Genomic DNA, 21,017 nt, shown 5'->3' with positions numbered 1-21,017 from the left:
TCAAAATCACAAGAATGACTCCACTTTAAGAGTTAATTCATTGGCTGTAATGACCTCAGGTTCTCTCAGTGAGAAAGTACTTTGGGACATCCTGAGGTTGTGAAAGGTGCTATATAAATGCAAGTTCTTTCTTTCATCTTTCATCATTGGCAGAACCTGGCAAAAGTGTACAAAAGGGTTAATGTCAAATTAATTCTGGGATTCTGATTGAATCTGTAGTGAGGCTCATAGTCTGAACTACCTCTGGATATTCAGCTGCCTAAACCCTAACCTCTGGAATTCCCTCCCTAAACCTCTCAGCCTCTCTACCCCCATCCATTCGTTTATGCTGCGCCGTAAAACCTATCTTAATTTCTCCTAATGTGGCTTGGTGTCTAATTTTGTTTAATAACTGGTCCTATGAAGCACCTTGGGATATCTTACTATGTTAAAGGCGCTATATATAAGTGTGAGTGAGGTGTTGTAATAGCATTTAAGAGCCTTGGAATTTGGAATGGGAAACAGAAATTGCCGATGCTGGAAATCTGCAGTGAAAACAGAAGATCCTAGAAACACTCAGCAAGTCCAACAAAGGGTCCGTGGTGAGAAGCAGCAAGTCAATTTTTCAGACTTTGCCTTTATCGGAACCAGAAAATATTACAGATGAACAGTTTAGAAAAAGGAACAGAGTGAGAAAGAGCGAGTGCGAGATTGCACATGCACAGGCAAAGAAACTGATGCGCTGGAATGTGATTTGAAACAAAAAAAAAGATGCTGGTGTCCATAGCACCTGCATGACAACAGGATATCCCAAAGCATCTCACACTGAACGAAGTACTTTTAAAGTGTAGCCACGTCCTGTTGCGATTTAGGATTGAGTGAAGAACTGGAGTTGGTTAACTGATAATAGCGTGAGACAAGTGGAGGCTATGAGAGAAGTTAGAGAAACAAAAGACGTACAAGACACAGAGAATGTAATCATGAGTAGGAAAATAGGAAGAGGAGGAGGCCATTCAGCCCCTCGAAGCAGTTCTGCCATTCAATTAAATCATGGTTGATCTGAATCTCCCTATTTACCCACCTTGCTTCAGTAACTCTTAATACCCTTTCCTAAGAAAAATAATTTAAGTTCAAGAATAGTTAAAGCAGGGTAGTTAAGTTGGAGAGATGAGCATAAACACCTGGCCTTGAGCTGGCTTTAGATATTGGAAGGTAGGAAATTAGTTTAAGCTGCATGTAGAACAGCACAGGGCAGACAGAGGTGATGATTCATGGCAGTCAAACTTATGGGAAGAAGGTATCACCAAACAAACGGACAAACATGTAAATTGCCGAGGGTCAGTTTAATTTAAATAAAATCAGTCAACAAGAGCCAGTCAGCTCCCACCTGCTGAATAACAGCCATGCTATATAACAGAGCCATAGGAATCAGTAAATACTGCCAACATTGAACAAAATTGAAATATGTCTCTATGACTGGTGAATGCCAGTAAATATTGCAAAACGATTTCATCCTGACGAGGGTAATGATTAACTTCCAGCTACTGAATGCCAATGAGTACCAAGAAAAATGTAATCAAATGATATACCGCAGAAGGCGGCCCTGTGATCCATCGTGACTGTGCTGCTTCTTTGAAAGGGTTGATCAGTTAGTCCCTCTCTCCCCTGCTCTTTCCCCAGTGCTCTGCAAATTTTTTCCTTTCAAGTATTACCTCATTTCTTTTTGAAAGTTCCTTTTGAATCTGCTTCCACCGCCATTTCAGGCAGCGCCTTCCAGATCATAACTTGCTGCATGAAAATAATTCTCCTCCTCTCCCTCCCTGCTTTTTTTCTTGATTAGTTTAAATCTGCATGTGTCCCCTGGTTATTAACCCTCCTGCCAGGGTAACAGTTTCTCCTTATTCTGATGTTCAAAATCCCATAAAACTTTGAACCCCTCCATTAAATCTATGGAATTGATTTCTAAATATTGTAGTTGATCTAAGAACAACTGGTTTAGTGGCTCAAAATGCTTCATTTATAGCAGAGTAGTGATGTGAAGACAAAGCACGAGTGTTTGCGTTTTAGTTAATAAAGATTAGGATAAAACTGGCCTGCTTGCATTGATTTGGCGAATACTTGATTAACTTTATAAACACATTGTTTTGTTTTTATTATTTCATATATATTTCAAAACCTTCCCAAGGAAAAGATGCTTGATGGGTTTCAAATTATGCAAATATTAACATGTAAACTCCTGGAGTTCAGGCTGTGTCCTAACATTGTACGCTGCAGCTTCTAGATTTGGCCACAGCTGTCAGAGAGCTGGATTTGAACCAGGTCACTGAGTAAGCTGGATTGTAAATAAAGCACAGGAAAGTGCATGGACTCTGTGGCTAATCATTGAACAGTTTGTCTCCTTCCTTGCATTTACTCCATGCATTAAATGTCTATTTTCAAACAGAGGATAATGGCTGAAATCTACTTGTTGTTAACTGTCGGTCTTCTCGTACTCTTCAAGTTCAGTGACTGCGAAGGTATGTAAGTTTCACATTAACTTGTTTTGAGGAACTAAAATTGAATAGGGGAAAAAAAAAAACACAGCCCTCAGGGTTTCAGGAAAGCTTTTTTCCTTTAGCCTGTTGACCGAGGGTACGATGTCCAATCTGACCAACTTTTTCCTAAACTACTTTCCCCTCTTGTCCTGCCCTCGGTCAGGATCTATACCACAACATAGTGATGCTCCAAGTGAAGGAGAGGCCCTGTGCTGAGCGATTCTATAGAATGTACTGCCAGAGGGAACTCAATGTGTCAGAATTCTTGGGATGTGGCTCATTCGTGAGATGCGGGTGTGGATGACACTTTTAGCCCGTCACCGGTCACGGTTTGGTGCAACAGAGTGACTTGCTAGGCCACTTCAAGAGGGACATTAGGAGTCAGCCATATTGTTGTCAAACAGGAGTGACTTATAGGTGAGACCAGATAAGGATGGCAAGTTCCCTTTCCTAAAGGATACCAGTGAACTGCAAGGAGTTTAATGACAATTTGGCAGCTTCATGATCACTTTTATTGATACAATATTTTTATTTTCATATTTATTGAGCTGAATTCAAATTCTCATACTGAATTTGAACTTATATTCTTATTTGAACTTATATTCCAGTAATGTAACCATGACACTAACTGTACCTAATCCATATTTGGATCACTGGCCATGACTTTACGAGGTAGATCATTGGACAAGCATTCCGTACATCCGAAGATTTATAGTCAACCATAAGAAATTTCAACTGAGATCGGTGATTTTTAAATTTCTTTCATAGGATGTGGGTGTCGCTGGCTAGTCCAGCATTTATTGCCCATACCTAATTGCCCTTGAGAAGGTGGTAGTGAGCTGCCTTCTTGAACCGCTGCAGTCCCTGTGGTGTAGATACACCCACAGTGCTGTTAGGGAGGGAGTTCCTGGATTTTGACCCAGCGACAGTACAGGAACGGCGATATATTTCCAAGTCAGGATTGGGAGTGGCTTGGAGGGGAAGTTGCAGGTGGTGGTGTTCCCATGCGTCTGCAGCCCTTGGTTCTTCTAGGTGGTAGAGGTCGTAGGTTTGAAAGGTTCTGTCTAAGGAGCCTTGGTGAGTTGCTGCAGTGCATCTTGTAGATGGTACACACTGCTGCTATTATGCATCTGTGTTGCAGGGAATGAATGTTGAAGATGGGTGGATGTGGTGCGAATCAAGCGGGGCTGCTTTGTCCTGGATGGTGTTGAGCTTCTTGATTGTTGTGGGAGTTGCATTCATCCAGGCAAGTGGAGAGTATTCCACCACACTCCTGACTTTTGCCGGACAGGCTTTGGGGAGTCAGGAAGTGAGTTATTCACCACAGGATTCCTAGTCTCTGACCTGCTCTTGTAGCCACAGTATTTATATGGCTAGTCGAGTTCTGTTTCTGGTCAATTGTAACCCCCAGTTAGTGGGGGATTCAGTGATGGTAATGCCATTGAATGCCAAGGAGGGATGGTTGTGTTCTCTCTTGTTGGAAATGGGCATTGCCTGGCACTTGTGTGCCACGAATTTTACTTGCCACTGACCAGCCCAAGCCTGGATATTGTCAAGGTCATGCTGCATTTAGACATGGACTGCTTCAGTATCTGAGGAACTTCGAATGGTGCTGAACATTGTGCAATCACCAGCGAACATCCCCACTTCTGACCTTATGATGGAAGGAAGGTCATTGATGAAGCAGCTGAAGATGGTTGGGCCGAGGACACTACCCTGAGGAACTCCTGCAGTGATGTCCTGGAACTGAGATGATTGACTTTCAACAACCACAACCATCTTCCTTTGTTCTAGGTATGACTTCAACCAGCGAAGAGTCATTCTCATTCTCATTTAATCCAGTTTTACTAGGGCTCCTTGATGCCACACTCAGTCAAATGCGGCCTTGATGTCAAGGGCAGTCACTCTCACCTCACCTCGGGAGTTCAGCTCTTTTGTCCATGTTTGAACCAAGACTGTAATGAGGTCAGGAGCTGAGTGGCCCTGGCGGAACCCAAACTGAGCGTCAGTGAGCAGGTTATTCCTAAGCAAGTGCCGCTCGATAGCACTGTTGATGACCCCTTCCATCACTTTGCTGATGCTCGAGAGTAGAGTGATGGGGTTCTAATTAGCCAGGTTGGATTTGTCCTGCTCTTTGTGTACAGGGCATACCTGGGCAATTTCCCCCTTTGCCGCATAGATGCCAGTGTTGTAGCTGTACTGGAACAGCTTGGCTAGGGGTGCGCCAAGTTCTGGAGCACAAGTCTTCAGTACTATTGCCGGAATGTTGTCAGGGCCCATAATCTTTGCAGTATCCAGTGCCTTCAGCCGTTTCTTGATATCATGTGGAGTGAATCAAATTGGCTGAAGACTGGCATCTATCATGTTGGGGACCTCCAGGGAAGGCGGAGTTGGATAATCCACTCGGCACTTCTGGCTGGAAGATTGTAGCAAATATTTCAGCCTTATCTTTTACACTGATGTGCTGGGCTCCTCCGTCATTGAGGATGGGGATATTTGTGGAGCCTCCTCCTCCAGTGAGTTATTGAATTATCCACCACCATTCACGACTGGATGTGATAGGAGTGCAGATCTTAGATCTGATCCATTGGTTGTGGGATCGTTTAGTTCTGTTTATCACTTGCTGCTTATGCTGTTTGGCATGCAAGTAGTCCTGTGTTATAACTTCACCAGGCTGACACCTCATTTTTAGGTATGCCTGGTGCTGCTCCTGGCATGCCCTCCTACACTCTTCATTGAACCAGGGTTGATTAATGGTAGAGCGGGGGATACGCTGGGCGATGAGGTTACAGATGATGTTCGAGTACAATTCTGCTGCTGCTGATGGTCCACAGCACCTCGTGGATGCCCAGTCTTGGGTTGCTGGATCTGTTCAAAATTTATTCCATTTAGCAAGGTTGTAGTGCCACACAACACGATGGCGGGTATCCACAATGTAAGGACAGGACTTTGTCTCCACAAGGATTGTGCGGTGGTCACTCCTACCGGGACTGCCATGGACAGATGCATCTGCAACATGTAGATTGGTGAGGACGAGCTCATGTAGGTTTTCCCTCACCACCTGCTGCAGATCCAGTGTAGCAGCTATGTCCTTCAGAACTCATCTAGCTCGGCCAGTCATGGTGCCACCAAGATGCTCTTGGTGATGGACATTGAAGTCCCCAACCCAGAGTTTATTCTCTGCCCAAATGGCATTCAACATGGAATCATCAGCTGAGGCAGGGCAGTAGGTAGTAACCAGCAGGAGGTTTCCTTGCCCATATTTGACCTGATGCCATGAGACTTCATGGGGTCCAGAGTCAATGTTGAGGACTCCCAGGGCTTCTCCCTCCTGACTGTATACCACTGTGCCATCATAACTCATGGGTCTGTCCTTTTGGAGGGACAGAACACATCCAGGGATGGTGTTGGTAGTGCCTGGCACATTGTCGGTCAGGTATGATTCCGTGAGGATGACTATATCAGGCTGTTGCTTGCCTAGTCTGTGAGACAGCTCTCCCAATTTTGGCACAAGCCCTCCAGATGTTAATAAGGAGGACTTTGCAGGGTCGACAGGGCTGAGTTTGCCATTGTTGTTTCTGGTGCCCAGGTCGATGCCGGGTGGCCCATCCGGTTTCATTCCTTTTTTTAGACTTTGCATCGGTTTGATACAATTGAGAGGCTTGCTGGGCCATTGAAGAGTCAACCACATTGCTGTGGGCCTGGAGTCACATACGGGTCAGATGAGGCAGATTTCCTTCCCTAAAGGTCATTAGTGAGCCAGATGGGTTTTTATAACAATCAGTAATGGTTTCATGGTCACTATAACTAAGACTTGTTTGTAATTCCACATTTATTAATTGAATTTTTAAATTTCACCAGTTGCTGTGGTGGGATTTGAACCCATGTCCCCACAGAATTGGCCTCCAGATTACTAACCCAGTGACATTACCACTAGGCCACTGTGATGCCTTTTTTTCAGAATCAGCCATCCCATGACAGGGCATTGCGCATATGGACAGACAATCCTACAGCTCTGGTCATCACTACCAGTACCTGGCTGTTGTGGCATCACATTAAGAGACTCTAAGTGGAGAGTCAATGAAGGAAATGATGTCATGTCCCACATGACCATAGAGTTGTGGGTGTAGACTGACACAGTAAGAGGTGTGTAGGACGTGCTTCTGTACTCATGGTGTGTATATATATATTCCAGTTCATGTTACAATGAAAAATCCACGTATTTGTTGTATATTGTTTGTATTCCTGTGATTCTGATATCAGTCACACGGACGATAGGAGGAAACAATATAATAGTGACTATAGGGCGAATCTTCTTATGAGACATTGCTCTCTCCAGCTCACTAAGAGAACCTCAGCTCATACTCTGACGTGATGGGACATGGAGACCCATGTTTGAGTTTTCATGAACCACTGCGCTTTGGGAACTGTAACAATAACTGGTGCCTTAAACGCCAAAAAGTAAACCTGATCCATGATCTTTAATCCAGACACATACAAAACATCCAAATTTGGAGCAGGAGGAGGCCACTCGGCCCCTCGAGCCTGCTCCGCCCCTCAAAAACATCATGGCTGATCTGATTTTAACCTCAACTCCACATTCCCGACTACCCCCGATAAACTTTCACCCCCTTGCTCAGCAAGAATCTATCTACCTCTGCCGTTCACCAGTGAGAGAGAATTGCCCAATGTTACCATTCTATTTAATGACTTCCTCAGTGATGCATTGATGACATCAGGAGGATTGTCTCCATGTGGGTACTCCATGTGTTTATGAAAGATCGATGATGCTCCTTTTCTCATGTGATCTTGTGTTAATGCTAGACTAACTGAGACCTATGGTGCTGAGTTCAGCCATCTTAAGAAATGTGGTTGTATTTGCTCCAATTTTTTTAATATCACTTTTCATGGGGTGTGGGTCTTGCTGGCAAAGCCAGCATTTCTTGCCCATCCCTGATTGCTCTTGAGAAGATGGCGGTGAACCGCCTTCTGGAACTACTGTAATCCACCCACAGTACTGATAGGCGGAGAACCTTAGGCACCTCCTCGGGGTCGAGGATGACTTGCTTCCACACTAAAAATGAGTTCTCAGGTGACTGAAGAGCCCAATGCGCGACCTACAGTCTGTCACAGGTGGGGCAGATGGTGGTGGGGGAAACGGGTGGGTGGGGTGCCCGGGTTGCCACGCGCTCCTTTCGCTGTCGACGCTCGGCTTCAGCTAGCCCTTGGCGATGAGACTCAAGGTGTTCAGCTCCTTCCCGGATGCTTTCCCTCCACTTCACCCTCCACGGTCTTGGGCCGGGGATTCCCAAATGTCGGTGGGGATGTTGCACTTTTTTAAGGAGGCTTTGAGGGTGTCCTTGCAGTGTTTTCTCTGCTCTCCTGGGGCTCACTCGCCGTGTCGAAGCTCTGAGTAGAGCACTTGTTTCGGGAGTCTCGTGCCAAGCATGTGGACGATGTGGCCCCCCCCAATGGAGCTGATCGAGCGTGGTCAATGCTGCGATGCTGGGGATGTTGGCCTGAGTGGGAACAATGACGTTGGTGTGCCTATCCTGCCAATGGATTTGCAGGATCTTGCAGAGGCAGCGCTGGTGGTTTTTCTCCAGAGTTTTGAGGTGCCTGCTGTACATTGTCCATGTCTCTGAGCCATACAGGAGGGTGGGTATCACTACTGCTCTGTAGACCATGAGCTTGGTGCCTGGTTTGAGGTCCTGGTCTTCAAGTACTCTCATCCTCAGGCAGCTGAAGGCTGCACTGGCAGACTGAAGGCAGTGTTGAACTTCATCGTCGATGTCTGCCCTTGTTGACACCAGGCTCCCAAGGTATGGAAAGTGGTCCACGTTGTCCAAGGCCTCGCTGTGGATTTTGATAACCGGGTGGGGGGTGGTGGTGGGGGTGGCAGTGTGCAGGGGGCAGGTTGGTAGAGGACCTTTGTCCTATGGATGTTTAATGCAAGGCCCATGCTCTCATCTGCCTCGGTGAAGGCGTTGACGATGGCTTGGAGTTCGGCCTCCGAGTGTGCGCAGATGCAAGCAACGCCTGCATACTGTAGTTCAATGACAGAGGATGGGATGACCTTGGGTCTGGCTACTGAACAGATTTCTGCTTGTTCAGTAGTTTAGCTCCACTCCAGCAGGGAGCGTGCTGAGAGTGAAATGGAGCATTTGGGCAAGGAAGATCGAGAAGAACATCGGTGCCATGACACAGCCTTGCTTGACCCTGGTCCAAACGTGGATTGGGTCTATGGTGAATCCATTGGTCAGGATCATGGCTTGCATGTCATTGTGGTGCAGGCGGAGGATGGTGACAAACTTTTGGGGGCAACCGGAATGGAGGAGGATGCTCCATAATCCTTCACGGTTGATGGTCAAAGGCTTTTGTGAGGTCAAAGAAGGCCATGTTGAAGGGTTGGTGCTGTTCCCTGCATTTCTCTTGCAGTTGCCGCATGATCATGTCCGTTGTGCCCCTTAGTAGTTGGAATCTGCATTGCGACTCCGGGAGGAGCTCTTCAGCTGCAGGGAGAAAGCGATTGAGAGGATGCTTGCGATGACCTTCCCTGTGGCCAACAGCAGGGAGATTGCTCTACAGTTACCACAGTCGGACTTGTCACCTTTCTTGGAGATCGTCATGGTTACAGCATCTCTGAGATCTCTTGGCATGCTCTCCTCCTACCAGGTAAGGGCGATGAGGCCATAAGGGCGGAATTCCAGGATGTTGACCCAGCGACAGTGAAAGAACGACGATATATTTCCAAGTCAGGATAGTGAGTGGCTTGGAGGGGAACTTGCAGGTGGTGGTGTTCCCATCTATCTGCTGCTCTTGTCATTCTAGGTGACAAAGGTCACAGATTTGGAAGGTGCTATTGAAGGAGCCTTGGTGAATTGCTGCAGTGCCTCTTGTAAATGGTCCACACTGCTACCACTGTGTGTCAATGATGGAGGGAGTGACTGCTTAAGGTGGTGGATGTGGTGCCAATCAAGCTGACTGCTATGATCTGAATGGTGTCGAGCTTCTTGAGTGTTGTGGGAGCTGCACTCATCCAGGCAAGTGGAGAGTATTCCATCACACCCCTGACTTGTGCCTTGTAGATGGTGGACATGCTTTGGGCTGGGCGTTGGGAGGTGAGTTACTTGCAGTATCATGGCTTTGTACATCTCAAGATGGGGGTCTTAAAATTACTGATTGGAAATTACAAGAAGTGTCTGTCCAAGGTATGGCTACGTATTGATACCTGGGCGTTGTCCATTTTTGTTTGGATGGAGTCATGTGAACACACTGATAATTGATTCATTCATTCATTTGCTGCAGTCGGCAGTAAGATTTCAGTTTAAATGCAGTGCTAACAACCAACTTGCAGAAACGTTCCATCAGGTTACTCAACTATCTGCTGAAGATAAATGGGACAGAACTGCGGAATGCCTGCTGAACTTTCCATCCTACATTATAAACCACTGTCTCCTTAGGCTTGATACTTCCCAGTAGCTCAGGAAACATGAGGCCATCACCACTTTAAGCATCATTCCAATTTACAACCCGATACTGAAGCTGTTTCATTGACACCACATTCCATGTTGTAACTGAAGCCAGATTTTCATCTCCCAATGGAAAAGTGCATAACCTTGTTTTGGTCAAGAATTTAACTCGTTCAAAACCCACCCAGTTACATAGATTTAAAACCAGACCTTTGATTAAGCCTACAATGCCAAATACTTTTTTAATAGCTTTCTCTGCTTATCCTGTCTCTGTAGCAGCTCTCTGCTTATCCTGTCTCTGTAGCAGCTGAAGGTATATCCTCTCCTGCTGTCTATGATATTCTGAGAGGCTCTGACCAATCAGCCCTAAGCACGGGTGATCTGGGTGGGCGGGACTTCATGTCGAGAGTCCTGATCGAGCGCGTAGCACCTGAAAAGCTCTCTACAATAAAGTGCATCTGTTTCTTGTTGAAACGTGTCCACTCTATCAAGTCATTCCATTTGGTGACGAGGATAAATAGCTCCGACGCTGCACCTCGTCTTGTGAATGTGAGTACATCAAATCTTAAGAAAAAGGAAAAGACTACTCACCGGCCATGCCACTCCTCCACACAATCAATCCTTACGATGCGATTACAGAACACTGGAGCCAGTGTGTAGAGCACTTTGGTTTTTATTTTGTAGCAAACAAAATTACCGTGGAGGAAAAGCAGAAAGCAATCGTTTTGAGTGTATGTGGCAGAAAGACAGACAATCTCATCCACAGCCATGAACGCGCCCAGTTCTAAATCCTTCGGTGAATTAGTGGACCTTGTGAAACCGCATTTCCAGCTGAAGCCATCAGTAATAATGCAGCAGTTTTAAGTTTAATTCCCGAGATAGGGCCCAGGGAGAGTCCATTGCAGCCTATATAGTGAAGTTGAAGCAGCTGACAGAACACTGCCACTTTGGGGACACACTAAACGACACGCGGTAGGACCGATTGGTTTGTGGAGTTCAGGACGACGCCATCCAGCACCGTTTACTCGCAGAGGTCCGCGAGCCCTGGAAATATCCCTCGCCATGGGAACGTGCTGCGAGAGACTCGCAGGCTTTGCAACACCTACAACATGTGGGCTGTTCTTCACGTGGGGCGGGAACCTACCACCGGGCTTAGCCTGAAAACTGGAGACTCAGCAGCGAAGCGAGAGGCCATGTCCGCTGTTAGAAACATGAGAAGGCCGAGTAGAAACACTTCAGCAGCGACTCCGAGGTTAATTTGTTATAGATGTTGGGGTGACCGCAGACCAGACACCTGCAGATTCAAGGAGGCAGAATGCCATTACTGCCGTAAGAAAGGTCATGTAAGAAAGGCAATGCAGGGCAAAGTCGAAACAGCCCGTAGAGCAGCAAGGCAACATGATTGAATTAAAAAATACAGAAGAACTTGAAGCTGCGGACACCGACATCTATTCCCTGTATAACATCACCGCTGTAAAAACCGAACCTATCACGGTCACAATCCAAGTGAATGGGAAACCACTAATAATGGAGGTGGATACGAGAGCCTCAACCACAGTGATGGGAGAGCACACATTTAAATACCAAAATAAAGGTACCCAGCCACTAAACCTGGGGTGGACAACCACTAAATTGAAGACCTACACTGGAGAATCTATTCAGGTAAAGGGCATCGCCACAGTACCAGTGTCTTACAGGCAACAGACAGCTCAGCTCCCAGTTATCATAGTGACAGGAGAAGGACCTAATCTTCTCGGTCAAGACTGGTTACAGAAGATCAAGCTTGACTGGTCTGAAGTATTTCACCTGAGAACAGGAGGAGCTTCTGAATTGCTAAGGAAATATAACATGGTTTTCGGGATGAATTAGGGAAGTTAAAAGGTTTGCAGGCAAAAATATATGTGGATCCTCAGGCAACACCACTTTTCTTTAAGGCCTGACCTGTGCCTTATGTGTTGAAGGAGAAGGTGGATGCAGAACTGTGCCAGTTCGAAAAGCTGGGCACCATCCAACCTGTCCAATTCTTGGAATGGGCAGCACCCATAGTTCCAGTGGTTAAGCCTGACCAAACCATATGGATTTGTGGGGACTATAAATTGACCATAAACAAGGCAGCCAAACTAGATAAGTACCCCATTCCAAGGGTAGACAACTTATATGCAAAGCTGGCTGGAGGCAAGTCCTATACAAAATTGGATATGAGCCATGCCTAATAACAATTAGAGCTGGATGGCACATCGAGAGAATATGTGACTATTAACACACACAAGGGTTTTTATCAGTACACTCGCCTACCCTTTGGAGTATCGTCTGCATGTGCAATCTTCCAGAGAACAATAGAGAGTCTTTTGCAAGGGCTTCCCCAAGCAGTAGTTTACCTAGATGATGTTCTGAACACAGAGTCAACTGAGACTGGGCGCTAAGGAGGTTCATGAAAGCCGGCGTACGGTTAAAGAAGGAAAAATGTACATTTCGAGCACCAGATGTTACTTGCCTGGGTCACAGGGTGGATGCCAGGGATTTGCATCCGGTAGAAGGGAAAGTTCGGGCAATCAAAGATGCACCCCCACCATCCAATATGACCGAACTCAAGTCTTTCTTGGGTATGATCAACTACTATAGCTGCTTCTTGCCTAACTTGTCAACTATGTTGGCACCATTGCACTTGTTAAAAAAAAATCACTGTTGGTCGTGGAATTCACAGCAGGAAGAGCCTTTGTGAAAGCAAAGAAACTCACATTCGTCATGTTTATTGGTACACTACGACTCCCCGGAAGAATTGGTATTAACATGTGATGCGCCTCCTTATGGAGTAGGAGCCGTGTCATCACATAGAATGGAAAATGGATCAGAAAGGCCCGCTGGTTATGTCTTGAGAACCCTCTCCACAACTGAGAAAGGTTATTCCCAGCTAGAAAAGGAAGGTTTATCGATGGTATTCGGAGCGAAGAACATAAGAACATAAGAAATAGGAGCAGGAGTAGGCCATTCAGCCCCTCAAGCCTGCCCCACCATTCAATAAGATCTTGGCTGATCTGCCCCAGGCCTCAACTCCTCTTTCGTGCCAGCTCCTCATAGCCCTGAACTCCCCGATATTTCAAAAATCTATCTACCTCCTCTTTGAATACTTTCAGTGATCTAGCCTCCACAACTTTCTGGGGTAGAGAATTCCAAACATTTACTACCTTCTAAGAGATGAAATTCCTTTGCATCTCAGTTGTAAATGAGAGTCTCCTTATTCTGTAACTATGTCCCCTAGTTCGAGATTCCCCCACTAATGGAAACAATGCTATCTAGAAGTTCCACCAGTACCTGCATGGATGACACTTCACCATTGTGTCAGACCATAAACCATGAATGGGTTTATTCAGTGAGGAATAAGGCCATTCCGCCAATAGACTCAGCAAGAATTCAACGTTGGGCTTTGATATTTTCTGTGTATGATGTCCGTACTGTCCTGGCCTACACATTGCAAATGCAGATGCACTCAGTCATCTCCCGTTACCAGATAGCATTTTACATGCTCCAGTGCCACAAGAAGTTGTGCTTGTACTGAATTTCTTCGATTCTCCGCCTCTGTGTGTGAAGCAAATTAGAAATTGAACAAACAGGGATCCAACTTTGTCGAAAGTCAGAGACCTTGTATTGCAAGGGTGGTCAAATTCACCAGTGTCTGAAGAGATGAGACCATTCCATGCCAGTATTCGTGCGGAATTTCGGAAGTGGACCTTGTAGGGTTCCTGGAATCATTGTCTCAGAGATTGGTCCCTTATCCGTCCAGGTGGAAATGGAAGACAGAATCGTTTGAAAACACATGGACCATATTCGTGAGACATTCCAACAACCACCTACTCCCCATGTGATTAACATCGACCCATCAATTCCTTAGGTGACAGATCGACCCAGAATAGACGTGCCCGATGTCTCTGTAGAGTTGCCTAATCCAGAACTGCCACTTTTTAATGATATATTTCGTGCTGCAGTTCCTGATCATGTCGATCCTGTGGAGGGACCTCAAGTGGTAGAGCTACGCGCTCTAACCAAATAAGGAGAGAACCTCAGAATCTCTCATCTTTAATCACTTGAAGTTGTAAATGTATATATGTTGTTGGAGATTCAAATGTTCTCTGTGAATAGAAACTGTGAAAAAAAAACTAAAGGGGGAGGAAATGTAAGGTATAACCTCTCCTGCTGTCTTTCAGGGGTCACGTGATGTTCTTGGAGACTCTGACCAATAAACCCTAAGCGTGGGTAATCCGGGTGGTGGGGCTTCCTGGTGAGAGTCCTGATCGAGTTTGTAGCACCTGAAAAGCTCTCTATAATAAAGTTTATCTGTTTCTTGTTGAAACTTGTCTGCTCCATTAGGTCATTACAGCCTCTTTCTATGATTTGTGTACATACAGGCTCCCAGTCTCTCTCTTCCTGCAACACCTTTAATACTGTACCATTTATTCTATGTTGCCTCCTCACTCTACCGACCAAAAATCACTCACTGCACATCACTCTGCATTCGATTCCATCTGCCACATATCTGCCCAATTCCATAGAAAGATGAGCAGAAGTTTAAGAACCTCGCACACTCACAGAAGAGTCAATCCTCATTTCAACATTTTTTTCCAATTGATTTCAGTTTTTCTCCAAAATGAAGAAGCGAACAATATCTTACAGAGGCAGAAACGATCCAATAGTGTTTTTGAAGAGCTCAAACCGGATAACATGGAAAGGGAGTGCATTGAGGAAAGATGTTCCTTTGAAGAAGCACGAGAAATATTTGAAAACAAGGATCTCACAGTGAGTTTTACAAAATTGAGAATTACATAAATGAACAGTTAGGAATGAAGCAAAGTGAACCCAGTAGGCTAAATATTATTGTTAAAATTGGTCTGGTGACACAGGGCCACTCCTATTAATTCATGATGACACAAGGTATTGGTATGGAAGTTAAGGTGACTGTTGGGAATTTTGTAGTGTCTTTCTTCAAAATCTTCATTCCTGTCTAAGTCCCTCTATGTTCTCAAGCCTGCCTCATTTCTATGGCCAGGTGGTCCCCCTGTCATTCCAACCCATGGTTTCTACACACCTCTCTTCCCACCCACACCCCCACACCCATACCCATTCCCACCCCCACCCCCAACCCCATTCACATCCCAACCCCCAACCCTCACACCCATCCCCACTCCCACCCCCAACCCCATCTCTCCTCTCCCTTTCCTCTGCCTCACCAGCACATTCCCTGCACTCTGGAACTTTCTCCTAAGCCCTTCCTCTTTGCTACATCTCTCTACCACTCTCAGAAGCCTTGTCAAACCTAACTCTTTAGGTTACCAAACCTAACTGTGTTTCCATCACCTTCAATAATCCTGCTCAAATTTCCTGCTCGTTGGCCGGTCCCGCTTTGTGAAGTGTGTTTGATTACGTCAAAGATGCAAATTATCCTAGAAAGTGGTGAAAGAATACGGGTGTATGATAAGTACCGGTCTGGTCAGAATGGCCAGTTTGTAAGTTCTATGTAATAATTTCCAGAAAGTACATCTCAGTATCTGAGTTATTTCTAAACTTGAAAAATACATCCATACAACAATTATTTTATTTTATTTTTCTAGATTGAATTTTGGAATGAGTATATTGGTAAGAGTTTTATAATAACTTTTTAATGTTAACCTTTGGTGAGCTAAAGTGCTAAACATTTATCAGAAAAAGATTAATTTCAACCATGTTCTCCTGTTCTGAACAATATGTTGTATGAAATTATGCATTGACCCAGCATTCTAAAACTTTGACAAATAAAATTTAAGCTTGAAATTCTTTCTGAATTGGGAATGAATTTCCCTAATACACTATTACTTCAACCAAAATGTACGCTGATATTTTCCTTTAGTTTTAATAAACCTGTGTAAAATATTTTAAGAGGAGAATTGCAGAGTAAATAAGGAGAAATTATTTCCAGTGGCAGGAGGGTCAGTAATCAGAGTACACTGATTTGAGGTAATTGGAAAAAATTCCAGGGGCAACATGAGGAAACGTTCTTTTGGTAGTTACAGAACTTGAGTATTGCTGAAAAAAAGAAACATTTTGTCGAAGATTTTTAACTTGCACTGATCAGGACAATTTGCAAGAATGCAATGTAAAGGAACACAACAAATTTATAATGCATGAGAAGGGGGTCCTGATTGGTTGACAAGTGGACTCCGATTGGCTGAGGTGTTGCCATTGAGAATGCACCAGTTGATGGTGGCTGGCAGTTAACTGCCAAGCAATTTTTGAAATTTAAACCAGACAGCTTGAATCGGTCAAGGCATCACCCTGAGGAACGGACCAGCGATTGGCTGTCACTTATTTTGTTTACCTGAAACAGGCACAGTGTGAATACATCCTCTTTCTGCCTGGCAAAGAGCAAGGCCCTGTGAATTAATATATGTAGCTTCCAGTACATGCAAATGTGCCATACTGTGAGCCCGGCTGCCCATCTTAAACTGGTAAACATGCACACACATTGCGCCTGTTTCAGGTGAACAAAATAAGTGACAGCCATTTGCCAGTTCAATCCTCAGGGCAATGTCTTGACCATTCAGAGTCAAGCTGCCTGGTTTAAATTTCAAACAATGCTTAGCAGTTAACTGTCAGTCTCCATCAACTGGTGCATTCTCATGGCAATGCCTCTACCAATCACAGTCCACTTGCCAACCAATCAGCACTCTCTTTTCATACGGTATAAATTTGTTGTTTTCCCTAACATTGGTATCCTTGCAATTGTCCTGATAAGTATAAGATGAAAAGCTTTGACAAAATGTCCTTTTATTCAGCAATAAACATTATTTTATGCAGTGAGTTGTGATTTGGAATGTTTTTAAAATTTATTCATTCATGGGATGTGGGCGTCGCCAGCATTTGTTGCCCATCCCTAATTGCCCTTGAACTGAGTGGCTGACTAGGCCATTTCAGAGGGGCAGTTAAGAGTCAACCAGATTGTTATGGATCGGGAGTCACGTGCAGGCCAGACTGGGTAAGGATGGCAGATTTCCTTCCCCAAAGGGCCATGGTGAACCAGGCAATCGATGGTAGTTTCATGGTCACTATTACTGCCTAGCTTTCAATTCCAAATTTTATTCATTGCATTTAAATTCTGCCAGGTGCCATGGTGAGATTTGAAGCCATGGCCCCAGGGCATAAGCCTTAGATTCTGGATTCTGTTTCTCTCCCGTGTTTGCTGCTGATAGGCTCATTATTGAGCCTATCAGGCACAAACATGGGGGAGAAACAGGCTATGATTGGAGGAGCAGCGAAAGCTGGAAACTGCGAGTATGTGAAGATGGAGAGACTCTGGAGTATGCGGGACCTCCACTCACTATGCATTCCCATAGCCCCGGCCACTTTCACCCCGCTCCTGATGCTCTGGCCTGGCTCGAGCCGCGTTCCCTCTATTCTCCCTGCGTTCCCCTGCTTCTCAGCAGCCCCCGTTCACTGGGCACCCATGATCGGCCATCACCAGGCATCAGGCCTCGCTCCAGATCTCTCTTCCATCACCCCCCGTAACCCCAAGTGATGTAGTGAGGATGAGTGAGTGTGAGGGCGGCTGAGTGAGTGAGTGTAAGTGTGAGGGTGAGTGAGTGGGTGTGAGGGTAGCTGAGTGAGTGTGTGAGGGTGACTAAGTGAGTGGGGATGAGAGTATCGAATGAGTGAGTGGATGTGAGCGTGGCTGAATGAGTGAGTGTGTGGGTGACTGAAAGAGTGAGTGTGTGTGAGAGTATTGAGTGAGTGGGTGGGTATGAGAGTGGCTGAATGGATAGGAGGGTGGGTGTGAGGATGGCTGAGTGGGTGGGTGTGTGCTGGGTGGGTGTGTGGTGGGTGTGTGTGTGTTGGGTGTATGTGTGTTGGGTGTGTGCGTGGTGGGTGTGTGTATGGTGGGTGTGTGTGTGGTGGGTGGCTGTGTGTGTTGAGCGTGTGTGTGGTGGGTGTGTGTATGGTGGGTGTGTATGTGGTGGGTGGCTGTGTGTGGTGGGTGTGTGTTTGTGGTAGGCGTGTGTGTGTGGTGGGTGTATGTGTGTGGTGTGTGTGTGTAATGGGTGTGTGTGTGTGTAGTGGATGAATGTGTGGTGGGTGTGTGTGTGTATGGGTGGGTATGTGTGTGGTGGGTGTGTGCGTGAGGTGGGTGTGTGTGTGGTGGGTGGGTGCGTGTGTGGTGGCTGTATGTGGTGGTGTGAGTGTGGTGTGTGTGTGTGGTAGGTGTGTGTGTGGTGGGTGTGAATGTGGTTGGAGTGTGTATGTGTTGGGTGTGAGTGTGGTGGGTGTGTGTGGTGGGTGTATGTGTGTGAGGTGGGTGTGTGTGTGGTGGGTGTATGTGTGTGAGGTGGGTGTGTGTGTGGTGGGTGGGTGGGTGTGTGGTGGCTGTATGTGGTGGGTGTGAGTGTGGTGGGAGTGTGTGTGATGGGTGTGTGTGTGGTGGGTGTGTATGTGTTGGGTGTGAGTGTGGTGGGTGTGTATGTGATGGGTGTGTATGTGATGGGTGTGTATGTGGTGGGTGTGTGTGTGGTGGGTGTGTGTGTGATGGGTGTGTGTGTGATGGGTGTGTGTGTGATGGGTGTGTGTGTGGTGGGTGTGTATGTGGTGGGTGTATGTGTTTGTATGTGGTGGGTGTGTATGTAGTGGGTGTGAGTGTGGTGGGTGTGTGTATGTGCTGGGTGTGTGTGTGTGGTAGGTGTGTGTGTGGTGGGTGTGAATGTGGTGGGAGTGTGTATGTGTTGGGTGTGAGTGTGGTGGGTGTGTGTATGTGGTGGGTGTATGTGTGTGTATGTGGTGAGTGTGTATGTGATGGGTGTGTGTGTGGTGGGTGTGTATGTGGTGGGTGTATGTGTTTGTATGTGGTGGGTGTGTATGTGGTGGGTGTGTATGTGGTGGGTGTGTGTATGTGGTGGGTGTGAGTGTGGTGGGTGTGTGTATGTGGTGGGTGTGAGTGTGGTGAGTGTGTGTGAGTGGTGGGTGTGTGTGTGGTGGGTGTGTATGTGGTGGGTGTGTATGTGGTGGGTGTGTATGGTGGGTGTGTGTGTGTATGTGGTGGGTGTGTATGTGGTGGGTATGTGTGTGTGGTGGGTGTGAGTGTGGTGGGTGTGAGTGTGGTGGGTGGGTGTGAGTGTGGTGGGTGTGTGTGTGTATGGTGGGTGTGTGTGTGTTGGTGGTGGGTGTGTGTGTGGTGGGTGTGTGTGTGGTGGGTGTGAGTGTGGTGGGTGGGTGTGTGTGTGGTGGGTGTGAGTGTGGTGGGTGGGTGTGTGTGTGTGGTGGATTTGTGAGTGGTGGGTGGGTGTGTGTGTGTGGCGGGTGTGTGTGTGATGGGTGGGTGTGTGTGTGTGGTGGGTGTGTGGTGGGTGGGTGTGTGGTGGGTGGGTGTGTGGTGGGTGGGTGTGTGTGTATGTGGTGGGTGTGTATGGTGGGTGTGTGTGTGGTGGGTGGGTGTGTGGTGGGTGGGTGTGTGTGTGTGGTGGGTGTGTGTGTGGTGGGTGGGTGTGTGGTGGGTGGGTGTTTGTGTGTGGTGGGTGTGTATGGTGGGTGGGTGTGTATATGGTGGGTGGGTGTGTATATGGTGGGTGGGTGTGTGTGGTGGGTGTGAGTGTGGTGGGTGGATGTGTGTATGGTGGGTGGGTGTGTGTGGTGGGTGGGTGTGGTGGGTGTGAGTGTGTGTGTGTGTGGTGGGTGGGTGTGTGTGTGGTGGGTGTGAGTGTGTGTGTGTGGTGGGTGGGTGTGTGGTGGTGGGTGTGTGTGTGTGTGTGGTGGGTGTGTGTGTGTGTGGTGGGTGGGTGTGTATGTGGTGTGTGTGTGTGTGTGGTGGGTGGGTGTGTGTGTGGTGGGTGTGAGTGTATGTGTGTGTGGTGGGTGGGTGTGTGTGTGGTGGGTGTGTGTGTGTGTGTGTGGTGGGTGTGTGTGAGTGTGGTGGGTGGGTGTGTGTATGGTGGATGGGTGTGTGTATGGTGGGTGTGTTGTGTGTGGTGGGTGTGTGTGTGTGTGTGTGGTGTGTGTGTGTATGGTGGGTGGTGTGTGTGTGATGGGTGGGTGTGTGTGTGTGGTGGGTGTGTGGTGGGTGGGTGTGTGGTGGGTGGGTGTGTGGTGGGTGGGTGTGTGTGTATGTGGTGGGTGTGTATGGTGGGTGTGTGTGTATGGTGGGTGTGTATGTGGTGGGTGGGTGTGTGGTGGGTGGGTGTGTGTGTGTGGTGGGTGTGTATGGTGGGTGGGTGTGTGTGGTGGTGGGTGGGTGTGTGGTGGGTGGGTGTTTGTGTGTGGTGGGTGTGTATGGTGGGTGGGTGTGTATATGGTGGGTGGGTGTGTATATGGTGGGTGGGTGTGTGTGGGTGGGTGTGAGTGTGGTGGGTGGATGTGTGTATGGTGGGTGGGTGTGTGTGGTGGGTGGGTGTGGTGGGTGTGAGTGTGTGTGTGTGTGGTGGGTGGGTGTGTGTGTGGTGGGTGTGAGTGTGTGTGTGTGGTGGGTGGGTGTGTGTGTGGTGGGTGTGTGTGTGTGTGTGTGGTGTGTGTGTGTGTGTGTGGTGGGTGGGTGTGTATGTGGTGTGTGTGTGTGTGTGGTGGGGTGGGTGTGTGTGTGGTGGGTGTGAGTGTATGTGTGTGTGGTTGGGTGGGTGTGTGTGTGGTGGGTGTGTGTGTGTGTGTGGTGGGTGGGTGTGTGGTGGGTGGGTGTGTGTATGGTGGGTGGGTGTGTGTGTGGTGGGTGGGTGTGTGTCTGGTGGGTGGGTGTGTGGTGGGTGGGTGTGTGTGTGGTGGGTGGGTGTGAGTGGTGGGTGGGTGTGTGTGGTGGGTGTATGTGTGGTGGGTGTGTGTGTGTGGTGGGTGGGTGTGTGTGGTGGGTGGGTGTGTGTGTGGTGGGTGGGTGTGTGTGGTGGGTGGGTGTGTGTGGTGGGTGTGTGTGTGGTGGGTGTGTGTGTGGTGGGTGTATGTGTGGTGGGTGTGTGTGTGGTGGGTGTATGTGTGTGTGGTGTGTGTGTGTGGTGGGTGGGTGTGTGTGTGTGTGGTGTGTGTGTGTGGTGGGTGGGTG

General features: G+C 47.2%; 1 protein-coding gene across 1 annotated transcript in view; it reads left to right on the top strand.

The window, feature by feature from the left end:
- The first annotated feature begins 694 nt into the window (after nt 1–694).
- The window catches only part of LOC144684014 (coagulation factor IX-like), a 32,952-nt gene continuing 12,629 nt past the window's right edge, over nt 695–21,017 (top strand). The window contains exons 1-3 of the mRNA XM_078547705.1: nt 695–2,495; nt 14,616–14,776; nt 15,589–15,613. Coding sequence (XP_078403831.1) covers nt 2,405–2,495; nt 14,616–14,776; nt 15,589–15,613 — 277 coding nt within the window. The 5' untranslated portion in view covers nt 695–2,404. The remainder of the gene's footprint in view (nt 2,496–14,615; nt 14,777–15,588; nt 15,614–21,017) is intronic.

This window comes from Cetorhinus maximus, chromosome 8 (assembly GCF_964194155.1).
Source record: "Cetorhinus maximus chromosome 8, sCetMax3.hap1.1, whole genome shotgun sequence".
In the NCBI taxonomy this organism is placed as follows: domain Eukaryota; kingdom Metazoa; phylum Chordata; class Chondrichthyes; order Lamniformes; family Cetorhinidae; genus Cetorhinus; species Cetorhinus maximus.
Note: the sequence above shows the minus strand (reverse complement) of the source record. Positions and strands in the feature narration are given on the sequence as shown.